This window comes from Schistocerca gregaria, chromosome 7, assembly GCF_023897955.1.
Source record: "Schistocerca gregaria isolate iqSchGreg1 chromosome 7, iqSchGreg1.2, whole genome shotgun sequence".
Classification (NCBI taxonomy): domain Eukaryota; kingdom Metazoa; phylum Arthropoda; class Insecta; order Orthoptera; family Acrididae; genus Schistocerca; species Schistocerca gregaria.
The window spans coordinates 313,892,386-313,907,347 of NC_064926.1; the positions used below are offsets into that span (position 1 = coordinate 313,892,386).

Here is a 14,962-nt window from a genome sequence, read left to right on the forward strand (position 1 = left end):
GAATTATTTTTTTAATATTTTACAGTATTCCTTGTATTTCGCTAAACTATCAGCATTGGAGCTATTCTTGGTCGTCATATAGATTTTCCTTTTTGTCTTACAGGAAATCTTTATTCCTTGTGTAATACATGGTTTTATTATAGACTTCTGTTTAATTTGAGTAACTTTTAGAGAAAAACAGTTTTCAAACATCGTACTGGCATTGGTCATGAATGTGTTATATTTTTCATTCATATCATGATCACTATAAACATCTTTCCAGTTCATATCTTTGTGCAGTTTTCTAGAACACTCAATTTTTGGTTGATTGACTACTCTCCTATACGCAGATTTAGCAGTCTTGATGATCTGCTTAGAATTTACATCTAAAACAAGGAGCTGCATGTCATGATCTAATAGTCCATTTATTACAGGTTTTATGATACGATTTTGTTCCTTTGATTTCTCTATAAAAATGTTATCGATGGCTGTCCTTGAGGATTTAGTGATCCTAGCTGGAAAGTTTACAGTGTGAGTTAGATTGAAAGACAGCATTATTAACTACAGTAAATGTGTACTGGAAGATTGCATTAGAAAATCTGTATTAAAGTCACCAGCAATCAAAATTTATTTGTTTCTTCCTGTTAAATAACCCAAAAGAGCTTCTAGATGATTTATGAATAGACTATAATTTCCAGCAGGTGCTTGGTAAATAGTTACTATTATATAGAAACTGTTGTGGAACTCTACTTCTGTTGCACCTGTTTCTAGATGATGCTCTAAACAGAATTTATTAATGTAAATTTTCTTGAATTTATGGCTGTTTTTAATAAATGTGGCAACTCTTCCTCCATCCACATCTACTCTGCAGAAGTAGGAAGCTAGCTTAAATCCTGAAATGTCTAACATATCTATACCAGTGGTCACTTGATGTTCAGGGAGCAGATTACGTCAATTTGGTTAGATGAATTCATTTTATCAATACAAATGAGTAGTTCATCAAGTTTATTTCTGAGTTCCGGAATGTTGTGGTGTAATAATGATAAGTGATACTGCATAATAATGGGATTACATCTGCGTTGGCGAAGATTAACTGGCACTTTCTGATTACTTTCTGTTAATCATTGTTTAAGTGGAGGCTGTATTCTAAAATCTGGCTCCTGCTCATCTGTTTTCTGAAACTGGGTGTGTCTGCCAATCTCTCTTACAACTCGTTTTCTTTCCCCCTTCCCTATCCTAAAAAAGGTATCACTCTGACACCTTTGACCACTGGTATTTTACCACTTGTGACATTGTCCCCCTTAAGTTTTCTGCAATCCACCAGACAGTTTTCCCTTCGCTTTCCTATTGAGATGAAGGTCATGCCTAACGTAGTCTCACCTATCGATAGCATCCTCAGGAATCAAACCAATATGGGACCCTATATCCGTCCTAAGCAGCCAGTCCAACTCCAAGTTCATCCTCCCGACGGGAGAGTTCAAATGAGGCCGATCATGGCGTCTCAACACAGACACAAATCCCACACTCGTGTGCTTCTTTGATGATGCTATCTTCATCAGGTCACTCTCTATGGAACATTCAGAGTCTCTGTCAATGCTATTTTCCGGACCACCCACTATAATCACGGCATCCTCCTTTGTGAAATCCTTGGATAAAGGACCTACTTTCTCTGTTACCTGACCCAGATCTGCACAAGGATGAAAAATTTTGTGACCTGGTACTCTCGACCTAGATTTTCCTGCAGTAGTTGGCCAACACCTCTATCATGGGAGCTACCTAAAAACAGAACTTTCCTTCTCTTTACAAATTTCCCTACCTTTTTTCAAGTCCTTGAAAGCTTGTTGTGCCCTTTCTACAGCTTCAGCTATTTGAGGCTCATCCGATTCTGACTGAGGCAACAGGTCAAATCTATTTTCAAGATTTATGACAAAGCTGTCTGATGCTCTCCTTTGCCTGTTCTTCCTAATACATGTTGCTACTTGCCACCTCTGTTCACCCTTCTCCCTCTTTAACCTGTCCAGATCCTCCCTTGCCTTGTCTAAGTCGGCTTGAAAGGCTGTAATTTTCGCTTCCTGTTCCAGTATTTTCCTATCACTACTGCAGATCCTACAATACTACTGGTGAGCCTCATTTATGTCCCCATTTCCCACGCCACTACATTCGCCCCAGTGAAAGAAACTACAGCACCCATCACACCACACACCGGAACTAACGATCCTACGGCATGTCACACACTTCTCACTCATGGTAAAAACGGAAATGGTATAAACTGATTTAAGTACTGACTAAAAACTATTCAGGCAGATATAAATAAATTGAAAGAGTACTGAATAAAAAAAACTGATGATTACATATAAGTTTAGGTCACTGTTTACTTACGATTCGCGGGCATGAAATTAAGCCTAGGATTCGTGCTACAGGCGCGAGAAGAAAAATACGCTTCTTACCCCATTTAATATTATTTTATACTTTACTAACACTTCCGCTAATTTAACAACACTTACATTATAATTATAACAACTGTAAACGTTTAAAAACAGCTTAATAACAACGTTTTTTATAATTACTTATTGCAGCAAATACTCGAAGAGTCCGCGTCGCCGCAGTGTTGCCAACATACCCAAAGTGTTGCCAACATATAAAATCCATAGCGCCAGCCACCCACCATGGAAGGTTGACTATCACGTCACTAAAACATCTGGCGTAGTAGTTTAGGCTGGATTCTAAACAATTCACACTCATCTCTTCATTCGCTAAAACAGGGGGCAGAGTCCCACTTGCTGCGCTCTCGTCAGTATATAAAATGCATTCCATTAACATATGACCTACCAAAATGTGTACGCCACAGGTTTGACAAACGAGTAGGTCCTCACACCGGAGCATAAGGCTATACGGAAACGTGTTAATAGGACTTAATTCCACCTGTGTGACCAGAAGGAGGAACATCACGGATATACAGTTAGGTTCAATACCTGCAGCTTGTTGCCCTTCACCTCCACACACTCTTTCTGCCATTGATCCACGACCACATTGCACAACATTCGAGTTCAGGCCTGTAGGGAAACGGCACATTGATTAACTCTGATACCACTGTTAGTGTTACATTCTTAATTAACGGCCAGCGATTAAAGACAACACTGTTCTAACAAATTAATCAATGGAAGCGCGTTATTGTTGCTTTATCCAGTGAGAGAAAGCATTCTGCTCACTGGAGTAGCTCCAGTAGTATCAATATATTGTTGTTATTGAAGTGCAAGGTTGATTTAGTGTGAACTGAGTTGAGACGGAATACGTACTGAAGACAATGTCTCCTGTTCAGAATATTGCTCCATCTATGAATGCGCATGTGTGCCCTCCTGGAGTTAAAATTCAGATAATATTAATGAAATTAATTCTCGTTAGTCGTATCATTCATCATAAAATGTTTTGTTTCTGAATAAATTAAGGAAATCATCGGGTTCCAAGCCCTATCCTGTAGAAAGCCTCCACCAAGATTAATAACATCTTCCGCTAAACGTATGTCCACCGGTTCCTTAAAACTGAATCACAGAAGGATCTCTTCGAAGCCAAGATCCCCGTGGTTGAGGTATCCATGAAATTTCCTACGGAGATACTATGCTCGGCTATGGCTTATTTACTTGCTTGCGAAAGGCGAGTGTGGCAAACATGTTGAACGCATCTTCCAGGCACTGGGCGCGTTTTTGTCCAATATAGGCTTTTCTACAATGAGAAGATATGTGTAACATATTCTGTGAACTCCTGCCTTCCGTAATCGCAGAATATGCTTTGCGGAGCGGAGAAGATCACAAGTCTTTACAGGTGGGCGCAAGACTACTTTGACATGACGTTACCTTAATATTTTACCATATTTCGACGACATATTGACGACATACCGGAGGAACACCCTGGAGTTAAACCATTCCTTCTCCTCTTGATTTTAAATGGTGCAGTTTCTTCTTCCTTAAGCTTACAAAGCTGTACTGATGTGGGAGAACATGCATTATTCTTGAAGAGGGATTGTAGGTGCTCCATCTCCTTTGCAAAGCTGTCTGCATTATACGCTACATGTGCCCTGTGCACCAAAGTTCGAAGTACGCCTATAGTTTGTGGCTGCCATACGCCTGAAAATACAGGTCTGTATGTGTGGGCTGGCGGTAAACGGAATTTCGCAATGTTCCACCCACTTTCAGACTGAGCAGGTCACCCAGGAACGAAAGAAATCGCCCTTCTCCAGTTCCATCACAAGTCTGATATTCTTGTAGATGGAATTCAGGTTCTTCAACAAGCGTGACAGTTCTTTTTCGCCGTGGGACCACACTAGAAAAGCATCATCCACATATCGGTAGATGATTTCGGTTTAAGTTCTGCCGAATTAAGTGCCCTCTGCTCAAAGTTTCCATAAAAAGGAAGTTTGCTAGCAGAGGGAGAGAGGACTGCCCATCGTAACACCATTAATCTGCTCAAAATATTCACTATTCAGTAGAGCGTAGGCTGAGGGAAGGGCGTGATAAAAAAGCGCTGTTATATTAGCAGTGAGCTTACTGCTGACGAGTAACAATGAATCCATGAGAGGTTCTGTAGTGAAAAGCGAAACGACATCGAAGCTTACTAATAAATCCGACTCGTTGAATCGAAGTGCCCTCCGTCTATTAATAAAATCGTCGGAATTGCGAATATGATGCGAGCACTTCCCCAAAAAAGGTTTCTGTAAAGACTCGAAATGTGTAGCCAAGTCACACGTTAGAGCGCCGTTATTGCTCACAGTAGGACCTAATGATAGACCTTCTTCGCGTATTTTTGGAGGACCATATAAAGGTCGTGGAACAGAGCTGCAATTCCGAAACTTCATGAAATACCCCTTTAACAGGACTGAAGACACGAAGTCTCACGCTGCAAAGTGGGACAGCGATAGAAGGGGGGGGGGGGGGGGGGGGGGGAGTGATGCCTTTGCCTGGCTGCCAGTACGACTGTGATTCGTTGTCGGCAGCACCTTTTGCGTTGGAACCAAAAGCATAGGGAGTTTCTTTTTTTACCTGTTTTTTGTGCTTTCGGCTGCCTGGTTTCGTTTTACCAACCTTTAGGGTCTCAAAGTCCTTACGTCTAGTAGTGTGCACAGACATTACCAAAAGGTTGTCTAAATACAAAACCACCCCACGCACATAGTTGTCAATTCCTGGCAAAAGGAGGCGAGGTGTTTTTATATGCTCTATTTTTTCTTACTTTTTGTTTGTCCAATGCAGTTTTTGCACTTGCTGAACATAGTACGTACAAAATATAAAAGAGTAAATTATAATATAACCATTTTAAGTCGAAAATTAATATCTGACACTATACTGTAGAGATGAGAGGTTTGTCCCACCACATTAGGAGTCCGTGGGTTAAGATCTCGCTATGTTTACCGAACCATGAATTTCATCATGCCTATAATATTCTTATTAATTTATTTCCAATGTTACATTTTACGTTATGCATGTCTGTGCTATTGCAGTTATTATAAATGCATATATCTTACAACATGATTAAAGTAACCTCTTGCGGTACAATCACCAGTCACTATCTAACTTTACTTACTGTGTCTATTAATGTGTTTTAGGCTGATATTAGGTGTATTTTCCGATCGGTTACTATGTCCCAGCTCTGTTTGTTTGTAGCCTTTATTTATTTGTGTGGATTACGTATCGCGTGAATTTTGGATTCGTCTTTTGTCATTGTTTGTCTGCCCTGTGCAATTTGTTTTGGTACTGCGTATTTTGTAGTCGATGGCGTCGTCACCTTTTAGGCATTCAGTGTGTAGTGCTGAAGATATTGTGTTGACTGGAGTAATAAGTGAGTTCCATACGCTTTTGTTACGCACTGTGTTGTATACTGTGTCGTGTCTTAATTGACTTCTGTGTTGTCTTGCTTGCCCTAGTTTAATGAATAGATTACAGGTCAGGATGGTGTGTTCAGAGTTACCTCTAGAGCGCAAGTGAAGTTTGAGTCGTTATTCAGCGTCACGTGGTGTAAGCGAGCACCATAAGGCCGTGTCCGGACAGAAAGTGTGTCACGCCACAGTCGGTGACTGCGCAGCTCATTTTCAGCCGTTTCCTGTATCAGTGAATATGCTGTATTCACGGCGCCCCGTCACCAACCTCGCACTTTTGCTGTCAAGTCTCCACCCGTCAGCGATTAAGGTGACACTTGTTGTGAAGTGGCACACCAGTGATTTGTTCAGTCCTGCCAGGTCTGACCATTTTCACCTAAAGTTGTACAGCGCGATATCTGATCGTAATATCGGCTGGATATATTTTCAGTACGACGTACAGTGTTTCCGCTGTTGTGATACGAGATACCCGAGATAGTCTCAGCAGCACACTCCTCTGCCATCGCCTGACAGTTGTTTTGCTCGTAGCGAGTCATAGACGGTGTGCTTACGCACTCGCAGCGAAGTTCAATGCTTATTACAAGAGCGCACAGCGTTGATTTCGTATCGGTGTGATTAGTAATCTATAACTGGCTCAGTTTACTCGTGCTATTTTGTGTAGTATTTCCTTTGCCTTATCGTTCGTCAGTCTATATGTTCGTTGAAGCCGTTTCTCTCGTCAAGCTGAAAACCTATCTTGTTGTGCGTTTAATGTTTTTGTTCCCATGTTTAATGCAGGGATCAATTTTCAGTTATAGTAAGCCTTGGCGGGGTTATTGGTGTCGCAGCAAACTCCATCTGTCGTGTGTTGTCCCTCTGGTTTGAAGCCACTAAGATCTTTGCCCTAGGTTCCTGATGGGTCGGTGCGTGGTGTGGGAAGGTGAGTTTTGGGAAGTGGTAACGGTGCGAGGGGGACGGTGTGAGAGGTCCGGCCCGCGAGTAAGGCGAGGACTTGCAAAAGCGTCTGGGCACGGAGCCCGGCGAGTGGCTGCTGGGCGTATTTGTGGGCCGATATGAATCCGTGGCTGACTTCCAGTGCTGTCTTCGTGTGCAACCTGTCCAGCCAGCTCGGGGACGTGGCACACCGATGAGTTAGTTGAAGCCAGTTTTGCTGTGCTAAATTCCGGGCCCCCGTTGGAACCGGAAAGCTTCAACTACGATTCCTAAACTCTAGTTAAGTTTTGGGTTTTGACGTCTTAGCATTTATTATTGAACGTCTACCTGTTTTTATTGCCCTATTACTGAGATCTGATATTTTGCTCAAACTGTGTTGTAATTAACTGAAATTGCGATTGCCAAAGGCCTACCCGTTTCAGAGGTGTTATGTCAACAATGTGGTAACAGGAAATGACACATGATGTTACATTGACCCTAACCTCTAGCCTCACATCCCTTTATCCATAACGGTAGGTTTCAGATCCTTTCATTGAATGTATGAAGTTTCATTTTTTTATGCGACTGTTAACCTGTTCTTGTTGCATCAGTGTATAACTATATGAGGCGCTCCACTTGCTTTCACTTCTAGCTGGTCTCTGTTGTCAGCTATTCTGACAAATAGTACCTCATCCCCGTATCCTATTACTCCATCCGCTCTCGAGTCTCATTCCAGTAGGTATCTCATAAGAAAATGGGCCCACACATCGGTCCTTCCTAACACCCCCTCGGTTATTTTCTTGCCAAATTGGCGACCGCTCGTGCGGCTTTCTACAACGCTGTGTCTACAGCAGCCTAGGAAACTGTTGTATAGGGTCTGAGGTATAGTACATCCAGTTCTTTAAGCTTCCCGAACATTCCAGACCACCAGAGATTATTAATGGTTCATGTAATGTCTGTGGTTATTGCAATTTCATATTTGCCTGTGGCTCCTGAAACTATTACGAGTGCACTGTTTATAGCGTCATTAATTTATTTACCTCCCAGGAAGGCCAACTGACGTGAATTAAGGCCGCGAAAGACTCTACGTCTCTGCAGGCGGTCATACAGGAGGCTCTCCTGGACCTTAGCAAGTGTATTTATTACACAGATCTTAAGAGTATCTATTTAGACACTGTCCGTAACTTGTCATCGATATTTATATATACAGGGTGTAAATTTTAGAGCCGGCCGGGGTGGCCGAGCGGTTCTAGGCGCTTCAGTATGGAACCGTGCGACCGCTACGGTCGCAGGTTCGAATCCTGCCTCGGGCATGGATGTGTGTGATCTCCTTAGGTTAGTTAGGTTTAAGTGGTTCTAAGTTCTAGGGGACTGATGACCTCAGAAGTTAAGGCCCATAGTGCTCAGAGCAATTTTTTTAATTTTGTGATGACAAACCAGAATAACTCGAAAAATAAACTTGACACGAAAAAATGCGTAGAATCAAAGGTCGATTATTTTCGAGGGTGACATCTGCTGGAGCTAAAATTAGCCAGCCACCTCAGCCCCTGGGGGTGGGGCGGGAGGCAACTTTAAAATTTTTTATTGCAGAATCAGATTCTACATAAAAAAGCTACATACATTTTGTCTTAAGCATTTGTTTTGTTTCTTGGTAGTTAGTGCTGTAATTCAAGAAATTCCCCAAAGGGTGGGGTTTGAGAGAGGGGAATTAGAGTTTTAAAAATGTTGACCCAAATTTAATTTTTTCCGCAGATTCGGATACGTTTTGTTTTTTCGTGGTCATGAAGCCACACAACTTTTAATTATCAAACAAATCATATGACTAGCTAACTAACTAACCAAATATCCTACATAGTAACGAGTGAACTCATTAACTAACAGAGTAAACAAAGTAAAAGACTAACAGAGGGAATGACTAACCCACTCGCTAACTAAAGATCGTTTAAGATTTGATGGTCCTGAAAAGGAACGATTGGTTTCGTTTTATTGTTGATTATTTGCAAATACTTAAAGTAAATGAATTTCGGGGTGCTTGTTTCCTGTGAGTCCCCTCACCTCTCACTTTCGGCCCGCTTGTTGTCCGTAAATGCCTTTTTTCGTGTGAAGCTTATTTTTCGAGTTATTCTGGTTTGTCAACTTAAAATTTACACACTGCATATAAGCTATACCTAACTTAAAGAGACTAACAGGCGTATTCGAGACACCAGACTGGTATTCAGTTCGCCTTACATGATTTACGTTTCCTGTGGTGTCCTTAACTCACTTGATACAAATACCGAGACGAGACCTGCAGCACGGTCAAGTGGCGTTTCACGCCCCCCCCCCCACCACAAGCTCCTTCTTTTGTGAACGCCCTGTGTAATCAGCGCCCCGTCTCTAAGAACCTCATCGTCGGCTGATCTCATTTCCTCATGGTTCCTCTGCGTCATTCACCGTGAACTGTAAAGGTGCACACATGCCTTCAGCATTAACACTGGACTCGCATTCGGGAGGAAGACGGTACAATCCTGTCTCCGGCCACCCTGATTTAGGTTTTCCGTGAATTCTCTAAATCGTTTGAGGCAAATGCCGGGATAGTTCCTTTGAAAGGGCACAGCCTATTTCCTTCCCAATCCTTCCTAACCCGAGCTTACGCTCCGTCTCTAATGACTTCGCTGTCGACGGGACGTTAAACACTAACCCCCCCCGCCCCCCCCCCCCTTTCAGCCTTACAAAACGCTAGTTTTCCTCGTGGAACGGTCCCTCACATCCTCTGCCGGCAGAATGGAACAACACAATGTTGCAGCACGCGACGCCAACACGCTTTAAAGGCTGACAGTCTTTTGTTTCATAGACGAGCAGCAGCATGACCTCGGCGATATCGCCACGCTCAATTATAGGTGAAACTATGTTGTAGACAATAGCTTTACTTCAATAATTTTCGCATTCCGCTTTCGCCAAGAAATTATTCAAAGCTCATTTTACTGTCGTATCGGTAACTGAAAAAATACACGTTTCGGCACAACAACAATGTCATGTGAAAATGATGAAAAGTAAAAGCATAGCAAGACAGAGAGGAGAGGTTTGTGAAGCGTTGTCTGACTATAGGAAAGTAGGATGGCCAAACCATCACCCATCGGAAACGGGAGAAGAGGGAAAATTAAAGCATTAGAAATTGCTCATAATTGGTAGAGACTGGGAAGAAATTGGACGTGACCATTTCAAAGCAACCATCCCAACGCTAACCGTCTTACATGTATTAAAGCAACATAGGAAAATTCAAATCTCTTTGGCTCGGAATCAAGTCCACTGACTTACCTACTACGCTATTTCGTTTGCTCAAACAGAAAGTTGAGTTGTTTTCAGTGAACAGTACACGTCACTGAACCTCTAAGATCTAAACACATATCAGCCACGAAGGTAGGTAAAACATTGAAACTTTTTTATCGGACTAATATTCGTCGGATGAAGATCATTTTGGTTGTTCTGCCGGATTATGCAGGACTGCAGCCCGACATGAAAGTATGGTGTGGCAGGTTTTCCATCCTGGACAGTCAACATTATCATTCGATCACCATACAGTGCTGAGCATAGTGAAACAAAATGAATCTTCCTCATAGAAGTGTTCACTATTTTGTACGACCTCCTGTATAACAGAAGCCACTTCAAACGGTGGATCTGAGATGATAAAGCCTGCACTAAAACAGACGGACATGTTGGTCTGCCGAGTGTTTGCAGCAATTGGTTGTGAAGCCTAGCGAGTCCCCTTTTAGTATTTTGTTCCCTGGTGATGAGAACACGATTCGATTTAACGATTCACTCAGCAAGTACTCAAGCACCGTCTAAAAGTCACTTTGTTTGCAAGTAAAATAATCACGGTTACTTGGTCTGCGACGGAAATATTTACAAATAAATTCCTGTCTTTGTTCAAATAATTTTTTTCAGAACAGTGTTTTGAAACAAAAGGCGTATCAACTTTAAATATGTACAGATCGAATACAAAGAGAGGCAGGGACAGTTGATCTCTCTCCACAAAAGTGTAGCAAAATTCTATAGAATACCTCAAGTTTCACTTACCTAACGAGGACTAACCTAAGGACATCGCACACATCCATGCCCGAGGCAGCGGTCGCGCGGTTCCAGACTAACACCTAGAACCGCTCGGACTTCCCGGCGGGCGATTTTGGTGCAACACAAACTCAGTTCTACTTGATGCCCATTCTGATCAGAACTATTTTTCGTACCAGAGGTTGTGCTCTGCGTACTAATTTTCGCGAGTCATCTACAAAGCAATTCATCTATTCTTCCTAATATATCTTATATGCTTAATAAACTAAATTTCATTATTTATCATTCTCCACGGTGTTTCAATTTTAGTAGCGAGCAATACGCGGGGTCTCTGAATTCAAAATTAAGTAGCTCGAAAACTAAGAAAGACAGACGAGTGCAAGAAAGGGTATGTTGACTGCGAAGGATGTAAAAATTTTATACAGAAATTTCGAAATATAAAACCAGCTAACAGATGGCGATATATGCTTTGTGCCTCATACAGTATGAACGTGGCTAATTAAACTTGTCCTTTGCAAGCAGTCTTTGCAGTCACATCACTCTTTTTTAAATGTCCACCACTCGCACTAAGGACATGATGCAAACGAACTCTGAAATTTGCCTTCAGATTGTGTACTGTTTCTACGAAAATGAATTCAGATACCACACAGATCACAGTCGTAAGGAATCAGACGGGGCAGATATGGAAGACAATCCATCCATGGCCCATAACATTTGCAATAAGCCAACGCAATGACTGTATTCGCAAAGTGTTCATCAAGAACGTGGAACAGCTGTTCGATGCGATGCAGCCTGGCCTCATTTTATATGAACCATTCCTATGGCGACAACTTGTTCCAAAATTGCAAGTTAACGTTCAATAGTGATCGTATCTTCCTTGAAGAAAGGTCCAAAAATGCCTCCATTGTATATTGTAGCCCAAACAGTAACTTAGGGAGATGCAGTGGTTTCGCTTCACACAAATGGGGATTTTCGGAACTCCAAAATCGCCATTTTTGTTTATTCAAGGCTTCATTCCAGTGAGGTGTGCTTCATCTGTGAACTAGATTCAGCCAGAATCAAATACTCGAGTACCAATCATTGTGAGACGTAGTATGAAAAGCCAGTCCTCTGACTCACAGCTCGTACAGGTAGGACCGTGTGGCTTTGGATTTGGAATGCAAGTATGTATCATCTCAGTATTTTCTGCCTGCTCGAAAGCTTCAAACCAGTGTCTGCTGCAACTCTTCACTGAATCTTGTTGAATAGTTCCTGAACCCATGGCGATATTTTCGGGAGTAACTCCATTTTACCTCGTTCCAACGTTCTTCGCTAGATCTTTCACCCAAGCTGCCTATCGTTCGAATCTGGTGAAGAGCTTGGGAATGGTTTTCTGTATCGGAACCTTTTGCAACATTAAATGGTGTTAGAAAACTGAACCTTTCCGCGTGCTGACCTGTGGCATTCTAGAACCAGAACAACACGTTGTTCAATACAATATACGATTTCAACCTTTTACTTCAGCACGCTAACACCTTTTCACGTTTCAACGGTAGAATGATCATTCCAGAATGTGGCACACTATTTGTAGGCACTAAATATTGCAATTCCTTTGGGGAAAAGAGAGCCACTTGTATGAATATCAAGAGCTCAGATGGAAACCCAGTTCTAAGCGAAGAAGGGAAAGCAGAAAGGTGGAAGGAGTATATAGAGGGTCTGTACAAGGGCGATGTACTTGAGGACAATATTATGGATATGGAAGAGGATGTAGATGAAGATGAAATGGGAGATAGGGTACCGCGTGAAGAGTTTGACAGAGCACTGAAAGACCGGAGTCGAAGCAAGGCCCCTGGAGTAGACAACATTCCATTAGAACTACTGACGGCCTTGGGAGAGCCAGTCCTGACAAAACTCTACCATCTGGTGAGCAAGATGTATGAGATAGGCGAAATACCCTCAGACTTCAAGAAGAATATAATAATTCCGATCCCAAAGAAAGCAGATGTTGACAGATGTGAAAATTACCGAAATGTCAGTTTAATAAGTCACAGCTACAAGATACTAACGCAAATTCTTTGCAGACGAGTGGAAAAACTGGTAAAAGCTGACCTCGGGGAAGATCAGCTTGGATTCCTTAGAAATGTTGGAACACGTGAGGCAATACTGACCCTACGACTTACCTTAGAAAGTAGATTAAGGAAAGGCAAACCTACGTTTCTAGCATTTGTAGACTTAGAGAAAGCTTTTGACAATGTTGACTGGAATACTCTCTTTCAAATTCTAAAGGTGGCAAGGTGGCAGGAGTAACATACAGGGAGCTAAAGGCTATTTACAATTTGTACAGAAACCAGATGGCAGTTATAAGAGTCGAGGGACATGAAAGGGAAGCAGTGGTTGGGAAGGGACTGAGACAGGGCTGTAACCTCTCCCCGATGTTATTCAATCTGTATATTGAGCAAGCAGTAAAGGAAACAGTAGAAAAATTCGGAGTAGGAAACAAAATCCATGGAGAAGAAATGAAAACGTTGAAGTTCGCTGATGACATTGTAATTCTGTCAGAGACAGTAAAGGACTTGGAAAGCAGGTGAACGGAATGGGCAGTGTCTTGAAAGGAGGAAATAAGGTGAACATCAACAAAATGAAAACGAGGTTAATGGAGTGTAGTTGAATTAAGTCGGGTAATGCCGAGGGAATTAGATTAGGAATTGAGACACTTAAAGTAGTAAAGGAGATTTGTTATTTGGGGAGCAAAGAACTGATTATGGTCGAAGTACAGAGGATATACAATGTAGACTGGCAATGGCAAGGAAAGCGTTTCTGAAGAAGAGAAATTTGTTAACATTGAGTTTAGATTTAAGTGTCAGGAAGTCATTTCTGAAAGTATTTGTAAGGAGTGTAGCCATGTATGGAAGTGAAACATGGACGATAAATAGTTTGGACAAGAAGAGAATAGAAGCTTTCGAAATGTGGTGATACAGAAGAATGCTGAAGATTAGATGGGTAGATCACATAACTAATGAGGAAGTATTGAATAGGATTGGGGAGAAGAGAAGTTTGTGGCACAACTTGACGAGAAGGAGGGATCGGTTGGTAGGACATGTTCTGAGGCATCAAGGGATCACCAATTTACTATTGGAGGGCAGCGTGGAGGGTAAAAATCGTAGAGGGAGACCAAGAGATGACTACACTAACCAGATTCAGAACGATGTAGGTTGCAGTAAGTAGTGAGAGATAAAGGAGGTCGGTCGCGGTGGTCTCGCGGTTCTAGGCGCGGCGCGACTGCTACGGTCGCAGGTTCGAATTCTGCCTCGGGCATGGATGTGTGTGATGTCCTTAGGTTAGTTAGGTTCAATTAGTTCTAAGTTCTTGGCGACTGATGACCACAGATGTTAAGTCGCATAGTGCTCAGAGCCATTTTTGGTGAATGAGCTTGCACAGGATACAGTAGCATGGAGAGCGCATCAAACCAGTCTCAGGACTGAAGACAACAACAACAAATTTTGCGATTAGAAAGCCATCTGTTTGCAGCTATTCTAAGCTTTCGAAACTTCTGTATAACTGCTGTATAAAATGTTTACAGCTTTTAGAATAAACATAACGTTTGTTGCACTCGTCTATCGATCTTACTTTTCGAGATATTTAATTTTGAAACCAGGGACTCATTCGCTAGTCTCCCTTTATTTGGATGAACAAATTCTCGCCGTTCAAAGCGATAACTTGTGGCGACGTTTATATATTGATGCAGACGACGGAGCACAGAAAGCGGGCGCACTATCACGTGAGTACTGCGTGTCTGGTTAACACTGCGAGATCTGCGACGCCCTTTGCCGACCGGAGTACACCGCCTCGCCTCGCCATGGCAGGATCGCCTGATACGGGGCTGCTGCTGCTGGTGCTGCTGCTGCTGCTGGCGGCTGCTGCTGCGTCCCAAACACGTGAGATGAGCAGCCAGTGCGAGGCCGACAGCAGGGACCTAACTGAGCCAGGCCGCAACATATCTCTCCGGACGATACGCAGTAAGTAGCCCTGCAACGCTCTCCCTAGCTGAATGCGGGAATTCAACGTGGGTCACACAGCTGTTTCTGAGACACTGCTGGCCAATAATATTGCAAAACGGGAAACGGTACCATTTAACTACAATTCACTTACTGTGCGAATGCAGAAGTGTAGGAACGACATACG

At 42.4% G+C, this 14,962-nt stretch overlaps 1 protein-coding gene across 1 annotated transcript in view; it reads left to right on the forward strand.

Annotated features, from left to right (window-relative positions):
* Nucleotides 1-14,962, forward strand: part of LOC126281967 (nose resistant to fluoxetine protein 6-like) — a 381,389-nt gene that overhangs the window by 103,587 nt on the left and 262,840 nt on the right. The window contains exon 3 of the mRNA XM_049981343.1: nucleotides 14,526-14,796. Coding sequence (XP_049837300.1) covers nucleotides 14,637-14,796 — 160 coding nt within the window. The 5' untranslated portion in view covers nucleotides 14,526-14,636. The remainder of the gene's footprint in view (nucleotides 1-14,525; nucleotides 14,797-14,962) is intronic.